General features: G+C 40.6%; 2 protein-coding genes across 2 annotated transcripts; one reads left to right on the forward strand and one right to left on the reverse strand.

Annotated features, from left to right (window-relative positions):
• On the forward strand, positions 1 to 27,428 carry LOC125728841 (retinal-specific phospholipid-transporting ATPase ABCA4-like). Its single transcript, XM_049005522.1, has 9 exons — positions 1 to 66; positions 860 to 953; positions 1,045 to 1,186; positions 1,407 to 1,546; positions 6,195 to 6,322; positions 19,558 to 19,746; positions 21,700 to 21,789; positions 25,748 to 25,953; positions 27,288 to 27,428. The coding sequence occupies exons 1-9, from the start codon at positions 1 to 3 to the stop codon at positions 27,349 to 27,351; spliced, it is 1,119 nt and encodes a 372-aa protein (XP_048861479.1). The 3' UTR covers positions 27,352 to 27,428.
• On the reverse strand, positions 13,495 to 15,407 carry LOC125728843 (uncharacterized). The gene is made up of 2 exons (XM_049005524.1): positions 14,658 to 15,407; positions 13,495 to 13,607 (listed from the first exon to the last, which is right to left on the reverse strand). Exons 1-2 carry the CDS (start codon positions 15,297 to 15,299, stop codon positions 13,569 to 13,571), a joined length of 681 nt encoding a protein of 226 aa, XP_048861481.1. The 5' UTR covers positions 15,300 to 15,407; the 3' UTR covers positions 13,495 to 13,568.

Genomic DNA, 27,428 nt, shown 5'->3' on the forward strand with positions numbered 1-27,428 from the left:
ATGACTACTGATTCCCAGATTCAGCTCTTTCTTTGGAAGAACTGGACTCTCCACAATAGACAGAAGGTAATCCCTGCCATTCTCCTGTCCTTTCAGAAAAGAAGTATAGCACCCTAGTGGGTGGCATGTGGCTCCGTGGATTATGATGCTGTGTTTGTGATCACAGGGGCGCTGGTCCAAATCCCAGGGTCTGTCACATAATTTCAGTGCTCGGCCCTTAACCCCCCAATTGTTCCAAAGATGTGATGACTCTGTTTCTGTCACAAATATACATTGCTTTGGATCAATCTGTTTTCTGTAACCACTTGTCATATTCAGGGTCACAGGGGAAGGCAGGGAATAACCGAGAATGGTGCGGCAACCCATTGCAGGGCTCACTCACACATAATCCCCTTAGGATAAATGTGTTTGCTACATAAATGGAACATCAGTGCAATTCAACTTCTTTTTCTCAAAAACAGAAGTTTTCTTGTTAAAGGGGTCAGAGTGCACAAAAAAGTAAAACATTTAAGTGATGTGCTCAATGGGGAAGGAAATGTGCTGTGCATTGTGGTCACACAAAAATCACCTCTCGTCTAGTGTGACTGAATCATTTTGATTAAGAAGAAACTAAGTGTACTGGCCTCCTGAATTGCAGGAATTTTTAATCTTTAATTATTAATTGAAACATTCTAAAAGTATTTCAGTGGAGCTCCTTGCCAAGTTGATTTGGATCAAATACACACGACCAAAAATGCTCAGCTTGTGAAAGGCACTGCCAGCCCTGATGTTGTAATTACGGTTTGGATAGAAAAGTAATTACCGCTTCACAAAAGCCCACACCGTCCATTTTAAATTGCTCAACGTTTACTCCCTGCAGATTCGGCTTTTTGTTGAGATCATGTGGCCAGCTGTTTTATGCCTTGGACTGGTGTGGCTTCGGAAAGCCATTCCCCTGTACCAGCACCACCAGTGTAAGCTAACAGACTACACGCCGTACAGTTATCACTAGTCATTTGTGCCGGTTATTTGGTCTATTTAATTGTCCCCTAATCCTACCGCCAGGTCACTTTCCCAACAAGGCAATGCCGTCTGCTGGAATCTTCCCTTGGATCCAGGGGATTTTCTGCAACATCAACAATCCCTGTTTCTGGTACCCCACCCCAGGAGAATCCCCAGGCCTGTATTCTAACAACCAGAATTCCATGTGATTTAGCATTCTCTACTCTTAAACTGTGCTGGGGGCTTCAAATACTCACCCTTTCAATATTGTTTCCTACAGAATATTGCCGTGCTACAGTATATTGATGTTTGTTTGACTGTGTAATGCCCTTTCTGCTCTGATAGTGGAGCACACAGGAGATATGGTTCAGTGCCTTTTAGTGATTCCAGATGGGCTTCTCCTCACTTTGACCTCTGCTGCTCAGACTGGCCCACTTCTACGGGGACGTCCAAGAGCTTCTTCTCAGTGACCCGAACTTCCAGCAGATGGGAAGGCTGTGGAATGAGCTGACCATAATGAGCACCTTCATGCATACCCTGAGGAACAACCCCACCCAGATTTCAGGTGCCCCTGGCGATGTTGTTGTTTCAGGGTTCAATAAGAGTGATAACGTTCACTAATAAATTAAAGCGATCTTTGTGATTAAGGTTGTCTATTAGGTATCAGGAAATTATGTTACTCATCCATCCATCAGCCATCTTTCTATCCATTTTTTAATGGTTTATCCAGTACACAGTGAACAGGGAGCCTTTCCCATGCAGCTTAAATCACTAGGCAAGGAACATCCTGGACAGGATGTCAGTTAATGTGTTCATAGTGGGGTACCACCTCAATTTTACGACCACTATTGTTCCTAATTTGCATTAATGATATTGACACCAATACATACAGTAAACTGGTTAAATTTGCAGACGACACCAAGGTGGGTACTGTAGCAGATACTGATCTAGCGGCGGAGAGGCTACAACTGGATCTGGATTTAATTAGCAACTGGGCTGATACCTGGCAGATGAAATTTAACATATATAAATAGAAGGTAACCCATGCAGGGCACAGAAATATAAACTACAGATATTTTATTCCACTGAAATAAAGGTAGCTGTAGCTGATTACAAGAAAGATCTCGGTGTGTATGTTGATGCTTCCATGTCCCACTCTCGCCAGTGTGGGGAAGCAATAAAAAAGGCCAATAGAATGTTGGGTTACATCTCTATGTTTGTGGAGTTCAAGATAAGGGAGGTGATGCTACGATTATATATTTCTTTGGTAAGACCCCACCTAGAATATCGTGTGCAGGTTTAGTTACCTTACCTTAAAAAGGACATTGCTGCCTTGAAAAGGGTGCAACGTAGGGCTGCAAGAATGATTCCTGGTCTTAGAGGAATGTCTTATGAGGAGAGGTTAGCTGAGCTGAATATGTATAGCCATGAGCAAAAGAGACTAAGGGGGGAGATGATCCAGGTATATAAGATTCTAACAGGTCTGGATGCTGTCCAGGCAAATGGCTACTTTAATATTAGTTTAAATACTGGAACTCCTGGTCATAAGTGGAAATTAACGGGGGAACATTTTAAAACGAATTTGAGGAAGCACTTCTTTACACAGCGTGTATAGTATGGAATACTCAAAACTTTTCTTTTTCAGAAATACCTGACGTAGAACTTCTATATTCTTTCTCGACTCTTATTCTGGTGTGTGTTTAAAAAAAAATAAATAAATAAAAATTTCTGCACTACTCAATGGAATAGTCTTCCTGCTAACGTAGCGCAAGCTAAAACCCTGGGTTCCTTTAAATCAGAGCAACTCTGATTTAACAACTCTGAGATCTTAGTTAAGTTCTCCCCAAACGAGCTTGATGGGCTGAATGGCCTCCTCTCATTTGTAAATTCATGTTATGATGTGACCATGTAGGGGCGGCATGGTGGTGCAGTGGTTAGCATTGTTGCCTCACACCTTTGGGACCCGGGTTCAAGTCTCCGCCTGGGTCACATGTGTGTGGAGTTTGCATGTTCTCCCCATGTCATCGTGGGGTTTCCTCCAGGTACTCCGGTTTCCCCCCACAGTCCAAAAACATGCTGAGGCTAATTGGAGTTGCTAAATTCCCCATAGATGTGCATGTGTGAGTGAATGGTGTGTGAGTGTGCCCTGCGATGGGCTGGCCCCCCATCCTGGGTTGTTCCCTGCCTCGTGCCCATTGCTTCCGGGATAGGCTCTGGACCCCCCGCGACCCAGTAGGGTAAGTGGGTTGGAAAGTGGATGGATGTAACCATGTATTTCTTGACTGTGGGAGCATACCTGCTCAAACACAGGGAGAACATACACACTCAACACGACTTATTTGATTGTCATATTTAGCGCTGCAACGATTCATCGAATAACTCGATTACAAAAAATCCTCGATGCAAATTCTTTGCTTCGATGCTTCGTGTAATGCTTAGTGACCACCGTGTTTCATTCGGAGGATTATCACTGTCAAACAGTGTGCTTATGCTGCATTACATGTAGCAGGTTTTATTTGATGGCGCAATGACATGAGGAAGACAGGGAAAATAGAGAGGGAATTCAAAGAAAAAGACATAAAATGTCTAAAGTTTGGGACCATTTCAAACAAAAGAAAAGCAAAAATACTGTATGGTGTTTCCATTGAAAAACCGAATTAGCTTACTACAATAGCACAACGTCAATGATTCAACATCTGAACTGAAAGCACCCAGTCTATGCATCCAGTCCACAGAGCAGAACCAGTACCTGGTAAGCGCGAGCGCTTCACTCACATTCGCGGCTAAAATAGACCTGCGATAGAAACGTATGTATGGGCATATGTATGAATAAAAAAAAGATTTAGCCTAAGCAGCCCCTATTTTTTCCTCAATAAAAACACTGATAACAGAACAGCAGTGAAAATGATGCTGTCGCAGTTTAATATGGAGCTGGAGCCTGTCTATACACTAAGAGCAAAGAGACGGTTCCGTTACAGAGATGGTGAAATCAGGTGGAGTGAAGGAAAACAGCAGCAGTGCTTGTAAACGGTACTAAACCTTTACTGGTAAAGAGCCGGCGAGAGTCCGTAATCAAACCAGCTGTTCAACAAGCTGAAAAGTGAAGAAAAGTGATGTTCTCAGTTGCTCCCATCTACCGCTGTTTGTCTTCCACAGCAGCAAAGCTACAGTAAAGCTATACAAGTTCAAATAGAAGCTGTTTGTATGCAGATAAACTGTTAGCTTAGTTTGACACAATATTTAAATTTGGCAACTTGCAGCAGGTTTACAGCAGCCGTCACACTTTGTCGCAGTGATACCTGCAGCATGCAGGGCTGAGTCTAAAGGGGAGCATGGGGTGTACTCAACTAGATCTATTGCAAGGCTTTAATAATATTATTCTGCTGATTTAGATTAATATGAATAATATTACATAATTATAATAATGTTATAACAGCCCCAAAAGCCTTGGGCCAGTGAAACTCTGAGACACTGAATTATCCAACCGCCACATGCTCCTTTAAAGGCTTACACACACACACACACACACACACTCATTCTCTAACACACTTAAACACAGACTCTCACTCACCTTCACTTACACACACGAACATGAGCACAGCATTCTTACCTCATTCAGGAGATACAATCCTGTCAAAACTTTTTTTTATGACTCCTATAAATGTACAAGAACACAGAGAGTAAAAGCCATTTTAATTTATGCCTTAGTTTAAGATATATGTATACTTTTTTTCAGTAATTTTATTTGACATCATTTTATTTTTGCATTTAAGAAAGTGTTTTCTTTTAAAAAGCAAAACAAATATGTACATAAATGCACTAAAAGGGTTTAGTTCTTTTGTCAGTTGTATGGAGTTCAGTCATTAAAAATGTTCCTAAAACGGAACCTATGAGTTATTCATTTTAAGAATAGGTATGTTTGCTCTTTAATAAGACAAAAGTATTTCTTATCCGATTACTCGATTAATTGATGGAATAATCAATAGAATACTTGATTACCAAAATATTCGATAGCTGCAGCCCTAGTCATATTATTTTCAGCTATATCCGTGTATTTATTATGCAGCATTGCTTGGGAAACAGATCCTATGACACCCTGATACACTAAGTAAATTTAAATTAGTCCCAAAATACAGGCTCCAGAATAAGTGTGCATGGTAATACCGCAATATGTAGCATTTGCGAGGGTCACTCTGGTCCCGATGGGGAACTGACCATGACCAGGACTACATCTTGACCATGTGGGTGGGACACTGAGTGAGGGATTTCCCCTTACAGGCTTCGGGGAGAAGAGGCAGGGTTAGGGCAAAACAGCGGAGAAGCGTCAATGTAAAACTGTTTGTTTCAGCGAGAAAAAATAAAGAAATCTTAAAATTTGGCAGGTGTGTTGGGGGACAAACTGTAATGCAGCACAGTCAGGGTCACAGCTATTGAGGACAAAACAGAATAAAACAAATAGCTTAAAGACCCCAGACCCCGGCAAACAATATGTACTGGAAACAAGCAGATAAAAAAAAAAAACGTATGTCCATGCCTTTATGGATTTGTGTCTCTTTAGATGTTGCTAGATGTTACGGCTTCACTTTTTAAGGTATTGAACTGGTAGCTGAGACAAAGTCAGATATCTGTGAAGGTTACGATTCTGTGAAGGTCACAACTCTGAAGGTCGCATCTTTTGTCGCTGGTAAATTCATTGGCCTTGGGATCCTAATTACACACAAGTGAGAGATCAACAACAGTGAAGGCAAACTTCAGATAGAGAGAAATCGGTTAACAAAATATGAATCGGAGCTTTCAGCATGTAGCTCCTCCACATCACAGCAGTCACCCTACAGATCATTCCATTGGATGGAGACACCAGCCTCAATGCCTCACATGTCGTTGTCATTTGTCCTGATTTGAACTCCTTAGGTCAATGTTTCTCTATCCAGTCCTTGGGGACGCCAGACAGTGCAGATTTTTGCTCCCTCCAAATCCCAACATGCCTATACCATGCTGTTTGGTTCTGGGAGGGAGCAAAAATGTAAACTATTTGGCGGCCCATGAACACTGGATTGAGAAGCACTGCTTTTGATAGAAATGCAAGTTTCACTTCAGAATGTCATTAGACATTTGTTGGTATTTACCCTTGTGTTTCGGGAACTCTACAAGTATTAGACCAGCTATATGTTGCAGGGCTCTCCTGATCTGATGATTTTCATCTTTCCCCCCAGGTTGTGGACTGAAGATTAAAGACGTCCTGAAGGATAATGAAACACTCAGCTCCTTCATGCTGTGGGAGGTGTTCTTGCCAGATTTTGTCATTCATCAGCTAGTAAATGCCCAAGTGCGACTCAAGCAGGTAGGCCTCACTCCTCATGCCAGACCCTTATTTCCCCCTTTATGGTCTTTTTGTCATAAGTATCTGCATCTCACCATTTCATAGACTTCAATTATACAGCACCTGTAAAAAAGGTTGTCAGTACCAAAGGCTGGCTGGTGTGAGATTTTCAGTTTGAAGCAAGTCTGCACAGCATTTATATTTATACTTTATTACTTTGTGAATAGTCTGTAGGGATTGCAAACTACCCAAAGCTTTTGATGTAGGTAATTTTAGGTTTACAGTGGAATAATATACATTTGCTGTAAGATTTCATGTGTGACTGTGAGATTCTGAAAGGGTGAGTTTCCAACTCTTCAAGTCTGGACATTCCTACTACAATTCATTTGTTCTTCAACAATATAATGATCCTAAGCACACCTTGAGGTTATGTAGTATTATCTTATGAACAAGGAAAATGATGGAGTGATATGACAGATGACCAGGCTCCTACAATCCCCAACCTAAACCCTTTAGAGATGGTTTTGGATGATCTTTAGATCTGCCCAGAACTCGTGGAAACTCCTTCAGGACTGTAAAAGCATTCCAGGTGGCTACATCTGGAAGCTGGTTGAAAGAATTGAAAAGAATTTGAAAGCAAAAAGGGGCTATTTTAAGAGTCTAATATTTTGTGATGTTGAACATTTCTCTTGACCATTGCAATATTTGCTATATTGCTTCATTGCCTCACAGCCTTGTACTGTATGGAGAGTAACAGCTAAAATGGAGTCAAATGCATTAAAAGAAGGTGTGTACAAACTTCTGTTCATCCATCTCCCAAATGGTTGGTGGGGTTATGGGAAAATCTGGATCTTTAATAATGTACAGATTTGATAATCTCCTGAATAAATAGTGATCTGGTAATATTATGCATTCTCTACATATTTCTGCTGTTCTCAGGATTTTTGCTCACTTACCTATCTTCCAAGTGTTCTTCTGGCTCCCTTTGATAGCTCAGCGGGTAGAGCAGAGGACTGTAGGGAAATGCAGATGGACATCCTTAGGTCACTGGTTTGATTCTAGCTTGAAGGAGCATAAATTTTCCCCTGTGGAAATTCAAGTTATTTATCTGTATACTTTTTGATAATTTTGCTGATGTCCTTGGTTTCTATTGGTTCAATAGCTTACTTTTACATTACCGTGTTGTCATTACATAAAACTTTATTGATTTTACTATTATCCTTTAACAGTCCTGCTTCATTTAGCCTTAGACTCATTTAATTTTGGTATTGTTTTTTTTTTTTTTTTTAATTTTTATCTTAAAGAATGTTCTGGAAGTTAGCTACCCCACAGAGGACAGCTTTGATCCATAGCTACATCTGGCCCTCTGCTGTAGAATAATATGCAGGATGTGAAAGCATATGCAACCCACTGGCCAAAAGACAAAGACTAAAAAAAAATCTACGGACTGACACTTCAATGGTTTTCAATCAGCTTTCATATGCAAATTTTATCCCAAAAATGCAAACCTTTCACTGACTTGGCCTTTCTCAAGACTTGTCAATTCACCCCGTAGCTGTTTGAAGGGAGTACACACTGGCTGGGTCCTCACTTAGCAACTAATCTGATGAAATCTTCCAGCCATCTTTGTGATCAGGGCACCTCAGGTTTTGGCCAGGTTGGCACTGGGCCCAAGCACACAAAAACACAATGTAGAAATTTGTGGACTTCTGCACGCACGCAAACTGGAGCACGTGCGCTAAGCACGCTCACAAGGCCCAGACGCATGCAAAATTCTAGAGAGTGGACAAATGGGCGTTGAAGTCAGATGTAAGATCCCAAGGAAAAGGAACATGTGGGACAATTAATTCCCAGCAGGTGCCCAGGAATGTGTGTGGTATCAGCAGGACCCTGAGGTGCCGCTGGCCAGCCCCAGCGCTGTCCTCCATTTAATTATTGTACTTCTACGCTGGAGATTGGACATGAGCCAGACCTTAGGACCCAACCAGTTCTCAGGCCTGATTTCTGTTCCTGGGGCTAGAGGAGGCAGCGACTCTGACGTGACTGGCATTCCCGAAGTTCTTGTGAGGGCAGATGCGTGTAATTCCTACTGGGCGTCCGGCACAATGGCTTGTGAGATATGGTCACGGAGAAATGTGATCTTAAGGTACAACAACAAGGCTCTGGAGTTTTTGTTGACACAGTGCAGTTTTGTTTTTATTCACATCGCTGGGAGAGATGGAAATGCCAGAGAAAATAAACAGTATGAGTCAGCATGCTAAACCTTATACTGAAAAAAATGATATGCTTCAGTAAAAATGCATCCGTACACCAATAATATTTTAGTAGGAAAAAACGATTTGCACCCTTGTTAACAGTATTATGTGTGTCTTCTCTTAGCACTGATTGCACTAATAAGTCCTTTTGTAAAGCAGTCAGATTTTTCTGTGGTTTGTAGTGTTTGTTCTCACCACCAACTGGATTCACTTTAGAATGTGATTTTCAATCCCGACATTTGACGACTTCTTGGTTGATTTTAGGATGTGTTTAAGATCATACTTACTGTGGAAGTGGATGTCCTGTTTTTGGCAAAGTCTAAGCCCAGCCAGAGCAAACAAGAATTTTGGATAAGAACTGTCATTTGTTCAATGCCATAGAATTGGAAATGGACAGTATGGACACGTCCTTACCAATACTGTGGAAATACTGTGTGTGTTTATGGGTCAGGGGGTTCAGGGCTGATTTTGCCCCTAACAATATTGAAACCAGACCTATGCTCTTGCATTTGTGATACCATCTATCTTAGTGACTTGTGGATGTCAGACCACACTATAAATATTAAGCCACATGTCATATTGGGAAATAAGTTCTTTAGAAATTTTAAATCAGATTATCGAGTTTCCATCCTTTCTCTTATTTCCCTCAGGGGATATTTTCTTCATGATTGTTGTCAGGGTCGGTGCCTGTCTGGCCCCATCCCTTTTGTTTCCTTCCTGTTTTGCCAGTAGGTGTCGATGGTCATCCTGTTTCCTTTATCTTGTAGCCCTTAGTCTTTAGTGTGTTTCCCTGCTCCCGGGGCTGCCTCATAGCTCTCTGGGTTGAGCGTGTGGTTCTGTGGCTTTACCCCTCTAGTCATGATTTTGAGGCCAGCTTCACCTATTGTGTATTTTATATTAGTTTATTCCTTGTGTTTTGCGGTTTTTTATTTTTTTGTCTTTGCTTTTTGCCCTTGTTTTTGGCCTACCCTGTCCTTGCCTGGTTCAAATCTGTTCTGCTTATACTTTTGTCCCTAGTCTTTTCCTAGTGTTGTGAGCCTGTGAGTTTAGTAATGTTCCTTAGTTTCCTGTGCTTGTTAATTGTATGTATTCCACTTGTTTCTTGTTGTCCTGTGCCTTACTGATTGGTTAATTGAGTCAGGGGTTTCATCTGTCCAACACAATGTCCTGTTCATGGTGTATTTAAGTGCCTGCTTTTGTTCTGTTCCTTCTTTTGTTCTGTCACTGTTTCTTAATGTTGCTCTGTGTGTGTTAGTGATATTCTTTATTATTCCATGTTAGTTAGTTGCAGTGCTCCTGTGTTTAGCCATGTCCTTAATGTTATGGTTCCCTTGGTTATGGAACATCTGATTGTTTGGTCCCGCCTCCTCTAGCTGCTTGGACCCACCTTCTGTATAATCGGATTGGTTATCTCTCTGAACCAATCATTGTATTAACACCTTTCCTGTAGAGCTCAGTAATCTTTTATGTGTGGGTAGTTATTTTTTTTCCAACAATATGTTTATTTGTCTTTTTTTTTTTTACATACAACAGAACATCCTCTCAGACACAAAATACAATTATACCATATATAACCTCAATAATGCCCTTTGACACAAGATATCAGGTATCAACCAGCTCATATCGAGCTGTTCCGTGAATGAGTAATGTTTCCTAACCATCTTCCTCCTCTTGATCTTCAGTTAAGTCTGTGCCTTCTGCAAAAAACATGAAAGGCCTCCAAATACTTTCAAACAAGTCCTTTTTTCTTTTTAACAAGTATGTAATGCGTTCCAATGGAAGAGTAGCCAACATCTGTTTAACCCATTGTCCAATACTTGGTCGTTTTTTACATTTCCAATGCAGTGCAATCAACATTTTAGCTTGTAATAAACAAATATCAATAAACAACTTCTCATTTTTTGCATATACTGTGTGCTTGGGGTATAAACCTAAAATTATAAAGGAAGGTTCCAAAGGAAGGTCTTTAGAAATAATAGACTTCACCGTTTCCTTTATTTCACCCCAAAATGTTTTAATTTCTCTACATTCCCAAACACAGTGAAACAGTGTACCCTTTTCGTCCCCACACTTTGTACATATGTCTGGGATATTCGGATTGTATTGGTTTAGTCTAACAGGGGTGACATAAACACACATAAGCCACTTGTACTGTAACAATCTCAACCGAGAGTTTATAGTTTGCTTATATGCCTTACGGCAAACCACCTGCCACTCATCTAGTGACAAATTTATTTTCAGATCTTTCTTCCAAGCTTCTAATTTCAAGGTTGAATTATCTGGGGAGTGTGATAACAATAATTTATAAAATTGTGAGATTGCTCCTCTTTTAAGGCTACTTTCACTTATCATTTCTTCTAATTTAGATTTGGGTGGTTTCAATAGGTTTTTTTGTTTTGTTCCTATATAACTTCTAAGTTGGAGATACTTGAAAAAATATTTTCTTTGAATGTTATATTTGTGTCTAAGCATGTCAAATGACATCATGTTATCAGAGCCAGTGGGATATAGATCTTGAATTTTCTCCAATCCATTTAAAGCCCATTGTTTAAACACTGCATCGGCTCTCCCCGGGGGGAAGTTCTGATTTCCCCAAATTGGGGTTAGCCGTGATAAAATAACTGGTTCTTTAATGTGCCTTTTAACATTATACCACACTTTAACCATGTTTTTAACTATTGGGTTTTTAGTTTTCTTCATCAAATTAACTTCTGTATCAGAAAGAAGGTACAAAGGTAATGGAGGGCTCAAGATGTCACTTTCCATTTCTGTCCACTGGGGAGGGTCCTTTTTACAAAAATAGCACCCTATAGATCTGAGCTGAGCTGCCCAATAGTACCATTCTATGTTTGGGCACATCAAGCCTCCTTCATCGTAGGGTAAATGGAGTAGTGACAGTCTTATTTTAGCACGTTTGTTTGACCATATAAAATCAAGAAGCAGTTTCTTAAATGCTTTAAACCAATCAGCAGGGGGTGGCAAGGGAATATTCTGAAAAACATACAACAATTTTGGAAGTATATTCATTTTGTAAATATTAATTCGACCTATAAGGGACATGGGGAGAAGACTCCATCTATTGACACTATCTTTAATTTCGTTATTTATCGATTCGTAATTATGTTGAACAATTAAATCTAAATTTGGAAGGATAAGTATTCCTAAGTAAGTAAATTTAGAAACTGATTTGAATTGTGAAACGGCTACTGGTGGATTTTCTCTCTCTCCTTTATCTAGCAATAAGATTGATGATTTTAATCTGTTAATTACATATCCTGAAATATGACCAAACCCATCAATTAGTTTTAACAAAGCTGGGATTGATGAATTTAGTCGTGAAAGGAATAAAATGATATCATCTGCATACAGCGACAACTTGTGTTCTACCTGACCAACCATGATTCCGGTTATGTGTGAATGTGACTGTACAGCTATAGCCAAGGGCTCCATTGCAAGTAAAGAGCAACGGGGATAACGGACATCCCTGTCGACAACCACGTTTAACTAAAATTGGTTTAGACACGTTCTTATTTGTTAGAATCTCTGCAGTTGGGTGTAAATATAATAGTTGTATCCACTTTCGAAATTTTGGTCCCAATCCAAATCGTTTTAACACGTCAAAAAGATAGGCCCATTCTATCCTATCAAACGCTTTTTCAGCATCCAGGGATAGGAGGGCCGTATCCTTAGTGTTATCTAATGCTTGAATAACATTAAGAACCCTCCTAACATTGTATAGACCTTGCCGACCTGACACAAAGCCATTTTGATCCCTATGTATAATCAATGGAAGGGTTTCCTGTAAACGAGTTGCTAGTAATTTGTTGATTATCTTAAGATCTGAATTAAGCAGGCTTATTGGCCTCATATTCTCACATTTATCCCTATCCACATTTTTCTAGGCTTAGGCAATAGAATAATTAATGCATTTGCCATTGAGTTAGGGAGGACCCCAACTATAAAAGCCTCCTGTAACATTTCCAATATTGGCCTTACCAACTTTCCTTTAAATTTTTTATAAAAGTCGAATGGAAACCCATCAGGTCCAGCTTTTTTTCCTGTGCTCATGTTGTCAATTACTTTGATTATTTCATCTTCTCTAATGTCTGAGTCTAATTGTAGGCCAAGTTCTTCTGTTATAGTTGGTATGTTTAATTTGTCTAAAAATTGTTTTCTTGTGTTTAGGTCTGTATGTTCTTGAGAATCATAAAGTTTTTCATAATAATTTCTAAATTCATTATTTATCTCTATTGAATCCACAACTGTCTCCCCATTTGTATTTATTATTGTTGTTATGTCTTTTTGTGCTTCCAGTTTTTTTATTTGCCATGCTAAAATCTTACCGGGCTTTTCTCCCTGTTCATAAAAAGACTGATTTAACCTAAGTATGTTAGAGGCTGCCCTGTCCGCTGTAGCTTTATTATATTGTGCTTTTAACAGCAACAGCTCCTTTTCTACATATGAATTTTTATCTCTAAACATTTGTTCCTCTAAATATTTTATTTTTTCTTCCAACTGTTGTCTTTTCTTACGCTGTTCTTTAGATTTTGAAGAGGTATAGGAAATGATATAACCCCTTATACAAGCCTTAAAGGCATCCCACTTGATACTGGCTGTGGTCTGTGTTGTGTTTAAACAAAAATATTCATCAATTTTATTCCCTACATATCCTATGAAAGATTCATCTTTGAGCCATTTTTGATGTAAACACCACCTAGGAGGGTCTATCAATAAATCTTTGAGTATATTTTATGTTACATGAAGCATGGTCTGAAATTGTTATACTATCATAGAAACTATCTCCCATATTAGGCAACAAATCTGCCGAAATCAGAAAGTAATCTATGCGGGAGTATGTGTTAAATGTTTTAGAGTGACAAGAGTATTAATATCGGTAGGATTTTGATGTCGCCAAATATCTACCATCCGTAATTCCTTCATAAAATTCTGGATGATTTCTCTGCTTTTATGATGAGTCTGGTCAGTTCCAGTAGATCGGTCTAGGATTGGATTCAAAACACAGTTCCAATCTCCACCAATAATAGTTTTACCTGAGAGAGAAGAAATGGTTAGAAATAAATTTGTAAAGAATTGATCATCATCTATATTCGTTCCATATACATTCACTAAATTGAAATTTTCATGTAAAATTGATCCCTGAATAATCAAATATCTTCCAAATCTATCTTTTATAATATTTGTAACATGCAAAGGCACCGATTTATGAATCAGTGTAATTACTCCTCGGGCTCTTAATGTAAATGATGATGCATACAACGATCCCTGCCACCTCCTGCTAATTCTGATATTTTCCTCCTCAAGAGTGTGGGTTTCCTGCAGGAAGACTATTTTAGAGCCCAGATCTTTTATTTTGTTCATAACCTGCTTAATCTTTTTAGGTGTACCCAAGCCTCTGCAATTCCAGGAAGTATATTTAATTTCAAATTTTTGTGTCATCTAAATAACATACAATAGTTTTATTTTTGCTCTAAATATATATGTCCGAGAGTTAACACACATTAGAACATTAGAACTAAAAGCTACAAACATTACAAACATCACAACAACAAAACCCCCCAACCCAGCTAGCTGGGTGAAACCCTGAAGTACCCTACTTCCAACCGCGAACATCGTTAGATTCCTAGAATCTGAACTTTTGTCCCAACATTCACCTGCGACTGTATTCAAGTAATCCATCCTTTTTGAACAGTAATTGCATTTGCAACTTCAGTTATGCCTTATCAAAATACCTACACTGTGTAATTGGCATTGGCAGTACCTATTAACATAAGTCATTCTGCTTCTACCATTTCCATTTGGATCTTCTGGGCAAAGAGTTTGGCCTCCGTTGGGGAAGTGAACTTGTGGACTTTCTCCTTATATGTCAGCACCAACGTGGATGGGGAAAGAATGCCATGCCTCACTCCTAGTTTACGTAGTTGATCGCGAACAACATTGAACTGCTTGCGCTGTCTGTGCACCTCCGTAGCGACATCAGCAAACAACTTCACACGCTGGTTCTTGTAAAAGATATTCTTCTTTGATTTGGCAGTTCTTAGTACGATTTCTTTCTGCTTGTAGTTAAGAAATCTCATAATTACCGTTCTCGGTGAGGTATTGGTGTCTCTCTTTGGTCCGATGCGGTGGGCCCTTTCCAGGACTAAAGGGTGACGCATTGGGTTTAGCTCCAGCGCGTCTGGCAACCAACTCTCCAAAAAACCGCACACGTCAAATCCCTCAGAATTTTCAGGGAGACCCACCAGCCTCAGATTATTCAAACGCGATCTATTTTCCATATCGACCACTTTGTTCTCAAGGTGTTTGTTTCTTGTCTGTAAGCTCTCGACCACCGCTTTCAAGTCAACCTGCTCGTCTTCAACGTTAGACAGACGCACCTCTACCCCAGCCATCCGCTCTGTACATTCAGTCACCTCCTTTCTTGTTTCTTCTATAGCTTTAAGTACCCCGTCAAATCTTCCGGTGAACTCACTTTTCAAATTGCGTATTTCTCCCAATATTTCATCTTTAGCCATATTTAGGAGCTGTTGGTCTTTGCTGGGTAAAATCGGCGCCTCATTATTCACTTCACCCTCGTTAGCTTCTGTGATAGCAGCATCAGCGTCCTTCGTAGCGTTAGCATCCCTGCTAGTTGGTTGCTCTGTGCCATGCGCTCCAAAGTTTGTTAATTTGGATTGCGTTGTTGATTTAGGCTTTCCTCTACTGCCTCTTCCAATACCAGACATTTTTGCCTCAATTCCACAGTTTCGAAGAGTTTTTTTTTTTTTTTGGTTCAAGTATAAGGATTAAACAGGATTGTTGTAGAGAGCAGGCTCGAACGTGACCGTCTAGCTTGCGGCCATACCGGAACGACTCGTGTGGGTAGTTATTACTATATTTGTGACTGATGTAAGGCACCTTAGATCCATTCATGCATTAATCGTCCAAGTAGCCTGGGTTGCAGGAGACCCGGAGACAATCTCATGCAAAGGGCGGTCTGGATGGAATGACACACCTTCTCAGTTAAGACAATTTTTTAATGGAAGGCTCTTACCCAACAGGCATACGCATGTGTAATCCGGTGTTCGATTCTTTTTTTAATTTTATTCTGCGGAGTATGAATAGAACATGGTTGTTTTACATTCCTGTATCCGTTTACTTTAATTGGGTTCTGTTATGTCCGCCAATCGGGAAAAGGGGCGGGAGCAAGAGACTGGCGGGAACGAGAGACTCTGGCGGGAAAAAAGGAAGACTGGCGGGGAAGGAGAAGCGGACAAGACTGCTCGTCTTGTGAGCGACTGTTTCAAGCCGTGGAGCGGTGAGAAATGCCAGCGTACCCGGTCAAGAGAGAGAAGCCGGCTGGAGCGGGAGTCGCAGGACTGCTCGTCTTGCGAGGGGCTCGCCACAAGCTGCGGACAGCGGAGAATCACCAGCACAGCGCTTCGGAGAGGGAGAGTAAATTCGCCCTACGGGAGGGAAAGACCGTGGGATGAAGGAAAGATATTTGGAGCACGCCTGGAATTGGGTGGACTGGTAGGCGTATTATTTTTTATTTATTTTGTTTTTGCTCTTCAGAGTGAAGCGTCCATTTTTTTCGTTTGTAGTCACTACGGACGCAAGCATCAACCAGGCCTGCCACGGTCTTTTGCTTTAATTTTCTTCATATTTAAGTGTTTGATGGACTACCGGACTGAGGGTTATTGTATATTTGTTGTTCTTTTTGAATATGTTTGAATGTATTATGTTTGGTGTCATTTAGTAAATGTTTTAAAGTTAACTGCGTCATTGTGTATTGCGGAGAAGATTGCACCGAACATAGCCTATGCTAGTTTGGCACAGGCCCTGATTGCAGCGCATTAGAAAGGGAGAGGACGAACGAAACCAGGGCCCCCCGGTTAGTGTTAATACAGTGTACGACCCCATAGAGGGCGCTACATAAATTGGAGGCACCGCTGGGATATGCGTTGCATTTATTAAAATTAACTCATAGTTAGGTGTGATCTTCTTCAGTTTTAGAAAATTGCCAGGCGTTTGTCAAATGGAGTCCCAGTTATATTTAACGTTTCAGGGCGAGCTTGTTCGTTGGTGTCTGGGGGAAGGTCTTGAGGCTAACCATGCCTTCTTAGTGGTTGGAGTAGACGAGGAAGTTACCGGTCGGCAAATTGAGGAAGTACTTCAAGGCGTTCAGGGTTGCGGACGCATGAGAGTGAGAGGTAAGACGTACAGTAAAGAGGCCGTTTGCCTGATAGTCCTGTACGAATGCTCGGAGGAGATGGAACTCTCGACTGCCCCCAGGGAAGTTAAATATGTTGATGGAGCCCAAGTGTGGAAAATTATAGTGGCTAACCTGGCTCCTATGGTTCCAAGTGGGTTCACAGAAAAATTGAAGGACCTTCTGCAGTCCCTTCTTGACTGAAGGGAAAACGGTGGCTGATTTACGGAGCTATTGTGCTGCCAGTAGTTCTAAAAGGGACAGTGAGGAGTCACTTTTTGAAGTAATGGGAGAGTTGTTAAAACAGGTTTATAAGGGTCAGTCTGAGGGTCAGGGTTACCGCCGCCCCAGGGTTTTTTCAGGCATCACTCCCACTCCTGCAGGGGAGGAACCCTTGGAGTATTGGCTTGAGCAGGCAACTTTGATGGTAGAGGAGAGTGATTGTCCTGATAGAGAAAAGAGGCGTAGAATACTGGAAAGTTTGAGGGCCCCTGCTTTAGAGATTATCAGGGTTCTGAGATTCAGTAAACCTGAAGCCAAGCCCGAAGAATACCTGAAAGCTATAAACAGTGCTTTTGGGTCACCAGAATCTGGCGAGGATTTGTATTTTGCGTTCCGTTTTATGCAACAAAAATCTGGTGAGAAATTATCAGATTATTTTAGGAGACTGGAACCTTTCCTGGCAAAAGTGGTAAAGAAAGGAGGAATATTGGTAAGGGATATGGATAGGGTAAGGGTAGAGCAGTTACTCAGAGGAGCAGTGGGTGCTGATTTGCTGTAATTACAATTGTGCCTCAAAGAGAGGAGGAATAACCCCCCTGCTTTTATTGACTTACCGAGATTCGGGAAGAGGAAGAGTATGAAAAGTCACGGCAGCGAGTAAGTGTTAGGGTTCGTAATGTTGGAGCTCAAGAGGATTCTGTTGTGTCAAGATTTGAGATGCAGGAGTTAAAGGCTGATCTAAAGGCCTTGAAGGCTAAAGTAATAGCAATGAGCAGCAATCCTAATGCTACTAGGGATGCTATGGAGACACAAATTTTACCTTTGGAACCATTATCTGTGGATAAGGACAGGTCAGATGTTGTTGCACTGCAGAAGAGAGTTAGTAGGCTTAAACAGAAGGTAAGGACATTAGAAGAGGTCAGGGGACGATCGGTTTTGGCTAGTGCTGTCAAACCGATTTCAAGCGAAGGCAGTTCACCATCTTCTTACAAGACATATGGCATGAGAGAGGCTGACCGTTTCTGTTAACGTTGTGGAGGAAACGGGCATATAGCTAGGAAGTGCACGTATCCAGAAAATAAGGAAGTGATTAAACTGATAGCTTCACTGCGTAGAGCCAGGGAGAAACATAGTAATAGTGACTGAGAATCTGGGAACGAGGCATTGCATTGTTCTGTAAAAAAACAAGCCATACAGTTCAAGTCAGTAAATTCTGTGCCGAAAGGTTTAGTAGGGCCCATATCTACAGTGCAGCTTAGGATCAATGGTCACCCATGTACAGCACTGTTGGATAGTGGGTCACAGGTAACTATTATCTTTGAGAAGTGGTATGCACAGTACTTGTCTAATGTCCCCATCCACCCTGTATCTGGTTTAGCCATATGGGGCCTTAGTGAAGCCAGTTATCCATACAAAGGCTATGTGTTGGTGGAGGTTCAGTTCCCAAAAGAGTTTACAGGTGCTCCTGAGACATTGTCTGTTCTGGCAGACAATTTGCCCGGGCCCAATTACCCCAGATCAGACTCCAGTAATCTTAGGGACTAACGCCAATTTGTTTGAGGCTCACTTCTTTGTGTCAGGGAGCACAGGGTGCAGAGTTGACGCGTGTTTTGAGGGCCACCGGTACCTGAGGGACTGAGGGTTCTTGTATGTTTGTTGTTTTTGAATATTTTTGAATGTATTATGTTTGGTGTCGATTAGTGTCATTTAGTAAATGTTTTAAAGTTAACTGCGTCATTGTGTATTACGGAGAAGATTGCACCGAACATAGAGCCCATAGATGCATATGCTAGTTTAGCACAGGCCCTGATTGGATCGTAGCGCATTAGAAAGGGAGAGGACAAACGAAACCTGGGCCCCCCGGTTAGTGTTAATACAGTGTACAACCCCATAGAGGGCTGACGGGGGCGCTACACATGCAAGAGAGAACAATGACAGAGACAAAACTCTGGTGATTTTTTTTTTATAATAAGCCTTATGGTGTAACTTAATATTTTGTTATTTACATGAAGTTCAACGCTTAAGGGAAATTATGCGCTGTTTATTTCTGAAAAGGCAGAACACTAGGGAACGAGATTTTTTCCCACATTTGTGCTTTGTGTTTCAGTGAAACATTATGCAATAAAGCAAGATTTAACACAAGGATTTTATTTTTGTATTAGGTTTTTTTTCACAGTACACACAGACACATGCATAACAAAATCTTGACAAAACCATCTGAGGCTGCATGTGACGCTGTGCTCTTTCCATTTTGTTGCTTTCGCTTGGGAATGTTGTTTCAAATCTGTCAAATCATTTTCTGACATTTTCTGAAAGCTGGATCCTTTATGAAATATTTTCCATTCCAAACCCTGAAATGCCTGTTCTGTTTGAGGAGGCCGGGGTGCAGGACATATGGTATCTGAAGGTTGGAAATCCATTGTCGCTGCCGGTGAAATTTGTCTGTAGGGCTGTGTTTTTAACTAAGCATGCCTGTTTACCTCGTATGTATTGGGGCAAAATGATGTGATTGTTGTGCAGAGTTGGTAGGTCTGATTGATGTCATTTCCTGTGTGCTCCTTGCTACCTAGTTTGCGAGTGGAGTGCCAGACCTAAGGTTGAAGGATTTAGCCTGCTGTCAAGTCCTCCTGGAACTTTACATCCCCAGCCCCAGTCTGTGCGGAGTGTGTGAAGCCGTGTGCACCCTGAGCCAGCAGAAGCTGCATGCCATTGAGGACAGCATGTACGACAACATTGACTTCTTCAAGCTCTTCCACTTGGTCAGTCCTCTCAAGCTTAATTCTTAAGGGTGATGATTCTTCTTGCTCTCATCAGGCCCCATGTCTGATTTAGCATCAGAAGGGGGCTAAAACAGTCATCAGTTCTGCCGGATGGAGTGAGAACTCAGTCTTTAACACTTGGCAGCTATTACTTTCATGCTGACTGCGAAGCCAGTTTCCTAACTCTGGCGTATAGAAGAGGATGTTTGACTAAATGTGAGCAGTGGGGATGCTTTTGAATCCCAGCCCTCACAACCATGACGGTAAGAGCAGTTCTTAGCTACAGGGCTTACATTTTAACAGAATAAACATGGATACTTTTGTGGGACATTGGGTGATTTGGGGTCTTTCACCCATGTTTTTTATATTGAGGACGGGCGGGGAAGTGATGCAAGGTTTCAGTTACCAAAGCTACCGATCTGTAGAGCAGGCACGGTCGATAATAAAATGTGGTTTACTGGGATATTTTTTTCATGTAAGGACATATTGTCATCTAAAAATGGATTTGTTCTCCCGGTTCTCCCTGTTTTGTGGGTGAAGTCATGAGGTTTGAAATTCTGTCAGTGTCATGAAAAATTGTAATATTAAAAATAAAATCAAGGAATAAGTTCATAGGCAAATGGTGGTTTATCCCATGCAAAGCTAACAGGAAAGAGAATATGTTTGCATTCCCTGATACTAAATGGACAGTACGACGTTGTGCTTGTGTGTGGAGAGGACATGTTTAATTTTGGTTTAATTGAAATTCGCTGCTAACAAGAGTGGTCGTTACGGTCATTTCTGTTGAGGCGGTGGGGAGGGTAGTGGTGTGATTAGCTGACCTGCTGAACAGCAAAATAAGTCAACGTCCAATCAGGCTGGAGAGATTGCCAGCTCTGCCTTTTCCGCCCCATACAGATAAGCAGTTTTACTCCACCCCCTTAGTCAAGGCCCATGTTTTTCTGCATGGGTCTTTCCTGTTGTAAACAGCTGTGGGGGACAGTTTCAATCACAGCCCCTGCATGGGAATTTGCGTTTTCAGTACTGCTGCCTCTTGATCTGAAGTGATAAGGGAGGGCGAATGTAAGAGGAAGGATGTGGATTTTTGGAGTTCTCTTTATCGCAGAATGTTTCCTGATTTTTTTTTTTTTTTTTTTAAATAGTATATATTTTTGTTTATTTTTCTCTGGTGGAAGACTAGCTATTATTTGGAATAAATGCAGGTTTTTTTTATTAAGGAAGATGCTGTGATTAATTTCCAGCTATTTAAAATCTAAAATGCATCTTAAGTCTAATGAAGTATACAGTGCACAGAAAGCCTTAGGAGATGATATCACAGTTTTCTGAGTTTAAAAAGTTAATTTACAAGCAGTCTCATTGGGTGACTTTTAATTAGTAACACCTTTACAATACAGTAACAAGAAACACCAGACATTTGTGTTTAGTATCCCTTTGGGAGCCAGTGACTACAATTAAAGCATGTAAGTCGCTCTGGCTAAGGGCGTCTGCCAAATGCTGTAAATGTAAAATTTGCTTGTCAATAGACTTTTGTCATGAAACTAATATGTTTGCAAAATTGTTACATAATTAAGCAAGCGCCGCAAGGCCACATATTAATTCATTTCTCTTTTAAATAAGACAGTTATTATTATACTATGTATTAAATATAGCATGTAAATCCTAGTGAGGTGGTGACATGCTGCATTTATACTGCATAGTCATGGTCTAAAGATGCCATGAGCTGCCTATGCATGGGTATCAAAGGCTAAGGAGCCCCCCCCCCCACCTCTCCACACCTGCCTCCAATATTTAAAGCAAACAGGAATTGCCCCAATATAGTATTTCTCCCAGTAGTGTACACCTACCTGTAAGTGTTATATTGTATGATTGCATTAAAACAATAGACATTTGGCTTATTCAGGCTTATCCTGCAGTTAATGTGTCTACTTACCCATAAACTCTTTCCCTACTCAGCTTCCCAGGGTGCTTGACCGCCACACTGCTGGCCCCGATCTGCGATTGTGGGGCAAAGTGCTCTTGGGCACCTCCAAGAAGTTGCACCAGGTAATGTTACTCTTCAAAAAAGCTTCAACACCTTGATATTGGAGTGCTAGATAGTGGATAACGTCAGGGTGTTGAGTTACACATATGAGTAGCACTCAACATCAGCCCTGTTTAATTGTTGAACTTTTGCTTGTGGCTGTTCAGTTGAGATAGAAGGTATTGAATGTGACATCATCCAGGGTAAGCTGTCGTGAGCTTACAGATGAAAAGGGGAAGTAGGTGACCCCATTGTCGTTGACCCAATTGTAATACTGTGAGTGCATTCTGGATTGAAAGAAGCGATTATCAGGTATCTTTTCACAAATTTTCTACCAAAATTGATCTTTGACTGAAATTCTATTATGTTAATCCCTTTAAAAATGCTTGAAATGCAGTCCGCTTTCACACAATTTAAAAGGTATCAAGAGAGACGCTAAAATGTCTATTGTGCTGTCCTGTCGTAGGTATTTTTTGAGACTGTGTGGTCCATTTCTGTCTTATGGGCTCATCTACTGCTGCACGGTCTACCGTGAGTGCTGCATGGAAGCACTGCATATCCTTCTTAACGACAGGTCTAATAAAACCTACATACTTATTTCTCACATATATATGGGACGAGGAGGAACTGACCAACAGTTGTCCTTGAACCCATCCATTATTTACTTATAATACTTATGATGTATAATCATGTGCCTTGCAATAGGTTGGTGGACCATGCTCGGTTATTCCTTGCCTTGTGCCCATTGTCTCAGGATAGGTTCTGGACCTCCATGACCCAATACTTTTTCTATACCAGGACAAATGGTATAGAAAATGAATGAATGAATAATCCTGGCTTTCCTTACCTAGATGTTCAAATTGTTTATTACCAACTGCTATTAAGTCTGTCTATGATAATCATCTAATCTACAGTGTCTTACATCTTTACTGAATTTTTAAGTTATTTGGGCCAACTATGCCAAGAAGGGAGGTATATAAAGTGTGCTAATGTTTATAGAATCTTTTAGACATTGCATTCATAGAAAATGTTACTATTTGAACAAGTCATCATAATTGCAGTTTAATAATAGTTAAAAGTAAAGCACATCTGTAACTGTTTCTGTTTAATTGTATTTACAGTGACATTCCCTCGAACATTGCTTTGCCTTCTGCTTTGTGCTTTGCAGGATTGACTTCTAGTTACTATATTTTGATTAGGAGAAATCATCAGAAAATGTATGGATGAACTATGACTTTTTGCACAGGATAGAAGTGGAAAGATCAGGAAATGTCTTTTTATCTTGCACTATTGCCAAAAGGATTTTAGCTTGACCTTTCTGAATTAGTGGTGAAATGTCACCCTAGTCCCATTGTGGTTTCTTCTAAAAAAAGCGATCAAGTAGTTGATCAAGTAGAAGATGCAAGAGAAAGTTCTGGAGGTGGAGCCTGTAGTAATATTGCGTTAGTACAGCTATTGTGTAATTACTGTAAGTTAACGGAGGAAAACATTATAGCCATGCTGTAACTAATTAAATCACATAAGGTTAGTGGATTTATATTATCCTTCTACTTTCCCCTTGAGTAATAAGTTGTGGGAATGTAACATTTTTAAAGGATCCCAATTTCGTTGGGAGAGGAATAACATTTTCTGTGACGCTGAGAAGGCCGGGTAAGCGTGCGTGTCTGTGTATGTCTGCCAGGCAAATGCTACGTTTGAGCAGCGGCAGAGACTCCAAGATTTGGGAAAAGCCTGGGAGGAAGTGGCCCCCCAGCTCTGGGCCTTCTTTCAGAACAGCATGCACGTGAACATGGTCTGGGTGCGGCTATTTATCACATAATTCTCTTACCCCTTTGCTCTGTACGTGTGTTTGTATGGATGACCTGACCAGTGATGTGTCTGTGTTTAATGATTGACTGTCGGGTGTCAGGTGGCTCATAGGTTGACGGGGAACAACGGGGTGAGTATTTCTATACAGGTTGCACTTTGGGTCCCACATCCCTTTTATGTAACTTGAGGTACTGGCATCCCATCCTGGTTCTACTCTTGCTTTGTGCTTTATGCTGCCTGGAATAGGCTCCTGGTGACCGTCTGACCCAGAATAAGTGGTTGATGGATGGAGAAATGGACAGACAGACGGATGGATAATTTGTTGTACAGTTTGCACGCATATCCTCATATATGTGCCCTTGCGAGGTAAAGTGGGCTATCCCACAAAAACAGTCTTGAGAAAATGAGCTCCAAAGTAAATTTTTTCAAAAAATCAGTGTGCCTATACCCTACAATTGATATATATCATAGGTAGCACAGATCTCGGTATATTTAAGATAGATAGACCCTCAATAAATACTGCACACTAAACTCATTTTTGACTGACATGTGGAATAGCCCACTTTACCTCTCAAGGGCACGTATTATCTCCACATTATCTGTTAATATTTGTCAGGCTTTATTTAGGATCATGTATTTTACTATTGTAGGCTGTATTGCTTTATTGTTATAATTGTGAAACTTTCTGGGCCTCTTTCAGGATATCTTGAAGCCCATGATATCGGATTTTATTGATATGAATGTAGAAAGTATGGGGTTTTCCTCGAGACACATGCTTAACGTCCTGTTTACTGGACCACCTGCCGATCATTTGTATGATATGCCGAATTTTGACTGTCTTACTGATCAAGCCATCCTGCTACTCAAGGAGTACGGAGAGGTCATTCCTTGTTATAAGCATCAAGAAATTAAATCTGCCAAATGTTATTGAAATCTGTAAAAAAACTAAAGAGTGAAGATCTATTTTTTCTGAACTCTGCTTTCAATTTGTCCTTATGCATTTTGTTTTTTGTTCACTTTCATAAAATAAATAATAAATAAAAAATAAAGCTAATACTGTAGTTTTCAGAATATTTTCACTCATTATTCAGAATATTTTTCATTGCTTATAAGTACTTCAAGTAGAACATATTTGAAACAATTATGTTATTATAGTGCTGGATGTTTTTAATATTTTCTTCTAGTATATGACTCACATAGGCTCTGATTCACAGAACTTTACTCATGATATTTATAACCAGGAAAAGTGCAAATAAGTGCAAACAGCCAAGAAACCTCTGTGTGGGCACTGCTTTAACTATTGTGCCATTAAATTGCTTTTCAGAATCCCAAATCTCTGCTTGTTTTAGGGTGAAACAAACTTAACAAATATCAAACAAATTAAAAAAAATGTCTACTCCCCACAGGATTCTTTTGAGATGATTAAAAGGTTGCCGAAAAAGAACTCGGTACATTTTCTTTGAGTTGAATTGCATCACATTAGGGTATTTTGAGTAGACAGAGCTCTGTCACCTGCTCAATTCGTCTTTTTAGCCTCCTGGTTCTGAGGCCAAGGTCTGAAAATGCACGGGGCATGTAAATGGGGAAACATTGTAAAGCACGAGTAGGATCTGCTCCTCATTTAGCCTTTGTCCCCGGTCGGGCTAAACAGCACTTCAGTGTGACAGATAAGCCCATCTGATTGAGCCAAATTAGGCACAGCTGTCAGTCTGCACCAGCTCCACAGTTTAGGCTTCAGACAGTATGGCCTGTCAGTCTGTGTCCATAGAGATCGTTTTTCCGGGAGTTGCCTCAAAATGTAGATCACATATGCAAATACATGTCTATCGTCGCATTCACCCAAGTGATGCCCATTCTTGTTTATCTATTATATGCTTTGCTTTTCGTGTCGCGTGTTTTATCGGATGTTGGAATGACACGTCAGCTTTCAGGCCTGGTCTTGGGCCTTTTTGGGCTGTATTGTACAGTATTTTGAATGGGGTTGTTAGATACGCTTTGCCTGTAATAGGGGGCCACTGCTGAGGTGTCAGGGAGCATGAATCTGAGGTTTGAGGACCGCCACTCTTTAGCAGAAGAACCTTTCTTGATGTGTGGTGTTGGGTCCCATTCCTCACACATCCCAGGTTAGAAAATGTGACACCCCCCCCCCCCCCCCACATGCTTTTTTTCAAGTGCTTGGACCTGAACAAGTTTGTCGGCCTCTCTGTTGAGGGTCAGATGACGGTCAAAACCCTGGACCTGCAGGGAGAGAACAAGCTCTGGGCTGGACTTGTCTTCCTGGACATGACCCCTTGGACTTCTGAGTTGCCAGCTCACATCAAGTTTAAGATCCACATGGACATCGACTCTGTGGAGAGGACCAATGAAATCAATAACAGGTGTGTCCTTTATGCGTTTGTATTTACTGCTTTTCTTAAAGAGAATGACAAGGTAGCTTTCCTTGTGTTTATTGCTAAAGGATTTATAGTCAGTGCTTTTCTCGTTACCCTGCTTCCTGGAGTACAACTGTCAAATTTTTTTTAGTGTTTCAATGCTTTAGATTCCCATATCAGATGGATTTATCCTCAAAGCCCCACATTCTCCTCCATCTCCACAATTATTATCCATCATGACATCTTTGAAATAGGAGACCTGTGGAATCATCAAGCAGCCTTTGATGGATGCATCTGTGTGTCATCCTCAGCACTGCTTAAGCTAATGAGATACATTTTTGGCTGAAAACTGGTCAAGGAACACATTAATTCATTACAAATTTATTGGCAGAATAAGAACAATCAATAATTACTACTTCACAGTAAGCAGTGTTGTGTTCTACTATTCTATTTTTAAACTTCTTGCATCAGCTCTAGAAGTAACAAGACACTTCTTATTAGGTGTACCTCTGTATACTCATCACCATGAAGTTGAATTGAATTGAATCGAATTAAAGACTACAAAAATAAGCTACAAGGCTATATTTATACACTGTATTCTAGTGATGGCCAAATGAACCTTCATGAACCATTTGCTGTATTTTCTGGCCCCACAAGATGATGCTCACTGTTCAGAAAAGGGCTCAAAGCATGACACAAAGCAAACCAAGAGCGCCATCTAGTGGGGTCAAAAAATGCAAGCAACCATACAGTCAAAAGGAACACTCCCATCCACAATTCCCTTCCTTACGACTATCTCTCTGCTGTTGTACTCCCAGTTAGTTCATTAGTATTGGTGCATCTCCATAATTATATACTACTTTTCACTTTATTGGTAGCACAATGGCACAGTAGGTAGCATTGCAGCTGTACATACCCAGGGTTTGTGATTTGAATTGTGTCTCTGTGTGTGCAGAGTTTGCATGTTTCTGTAGGGTTCCTCTAGGTACCATAGTTTCATATAGCATGTCCAAAAATATGTAGCCATGATTAAATTGCTCATAGTATGGGTATGTATGACTTGTAATGCATCACCATTAGTGATGGCCAAATGAAGCTTCATGAACCACTTGCTGTATTATCTGACACCACTAGTTTTTGCTCTCTATTTTTAAAAAGTGCTGAATTCAAGCTTCAAAATAAACTAAGACTGCCTTCTAGTGAGGTCAAAAATACATACAATGGCTTATGAAGCTTCATTTGCCCGTGACTAATTACCATCCAATGCAGGGTGTCCCATCTCGTGTCCTGTGCTCTCTGCAACTTTATTCATTATGGTATTTTTTTCCTGAATGTTTTAGAGAATTCAACCCACTGGTGACGTACTGCTTGATTTCACAAGCAAAAATATTTCAGATTACCTAGTTAAGACCTACCCTACTCTCATCAGGACCAGGTATTTTTATTATCCAATGCTTTTTAATTGATTTTTTTCACATTTT

Source organism: Brienomyrus brachyistius, unplaced genomic scaffold, assembly GCF_023856365.1.
Source record: "Brienomyrus brachyistius isolate T26 unplaced genomic scaffold, BBRACH_0.4 scaffold365, whole genome shotgun sequence".
Classification (NCBI taxonomy): Eukaryota; Metazoa; Chordata; class Actinopteri; order Osteoglossiformes; family Mormyridae; genus Brienomyrus; species Brienomyrus brachyistius.

Bases quoted from the DNA above. Each gene is read 5' to 3' on its own strand.
- LOC125728841 (XM_049005522.1), top strand. From the start codon at position 1: ATGACTACTGATTCCCAGATTCAGCTCTTTCTTTGGAAGAACTGGACT. The intron at 1,547-6,194 runs GTGCCCCTGGCG...CTTTCCCCCCAG, and splicing joins CAACCCCACCCAGATTTCAG to GTTGTGGACTGAAGATTAAA. The intron at 6,323-19,557 runs GTAGGCCTCACT...CTTGCTACCTAG, and splicing joins CCCAAGTGCGACTCAAGCAG to TTTGCGAGTGGAGTGCCAGA.
- LOC125728843 (XM_049005524.1), bottom strand. From the start codon at position 15,299: ATGTCTGGTATTGGAAGAGGCAGTAGAGGAAAGCCTAAATCAACAACG. The intron at 13,608-14,657 runs GTAATTATGAGA...CTTCTCTCTCAG, and splicing joins CCAATACCTCACCGAGAACG to GTAAAACTATTATTGGTGGA.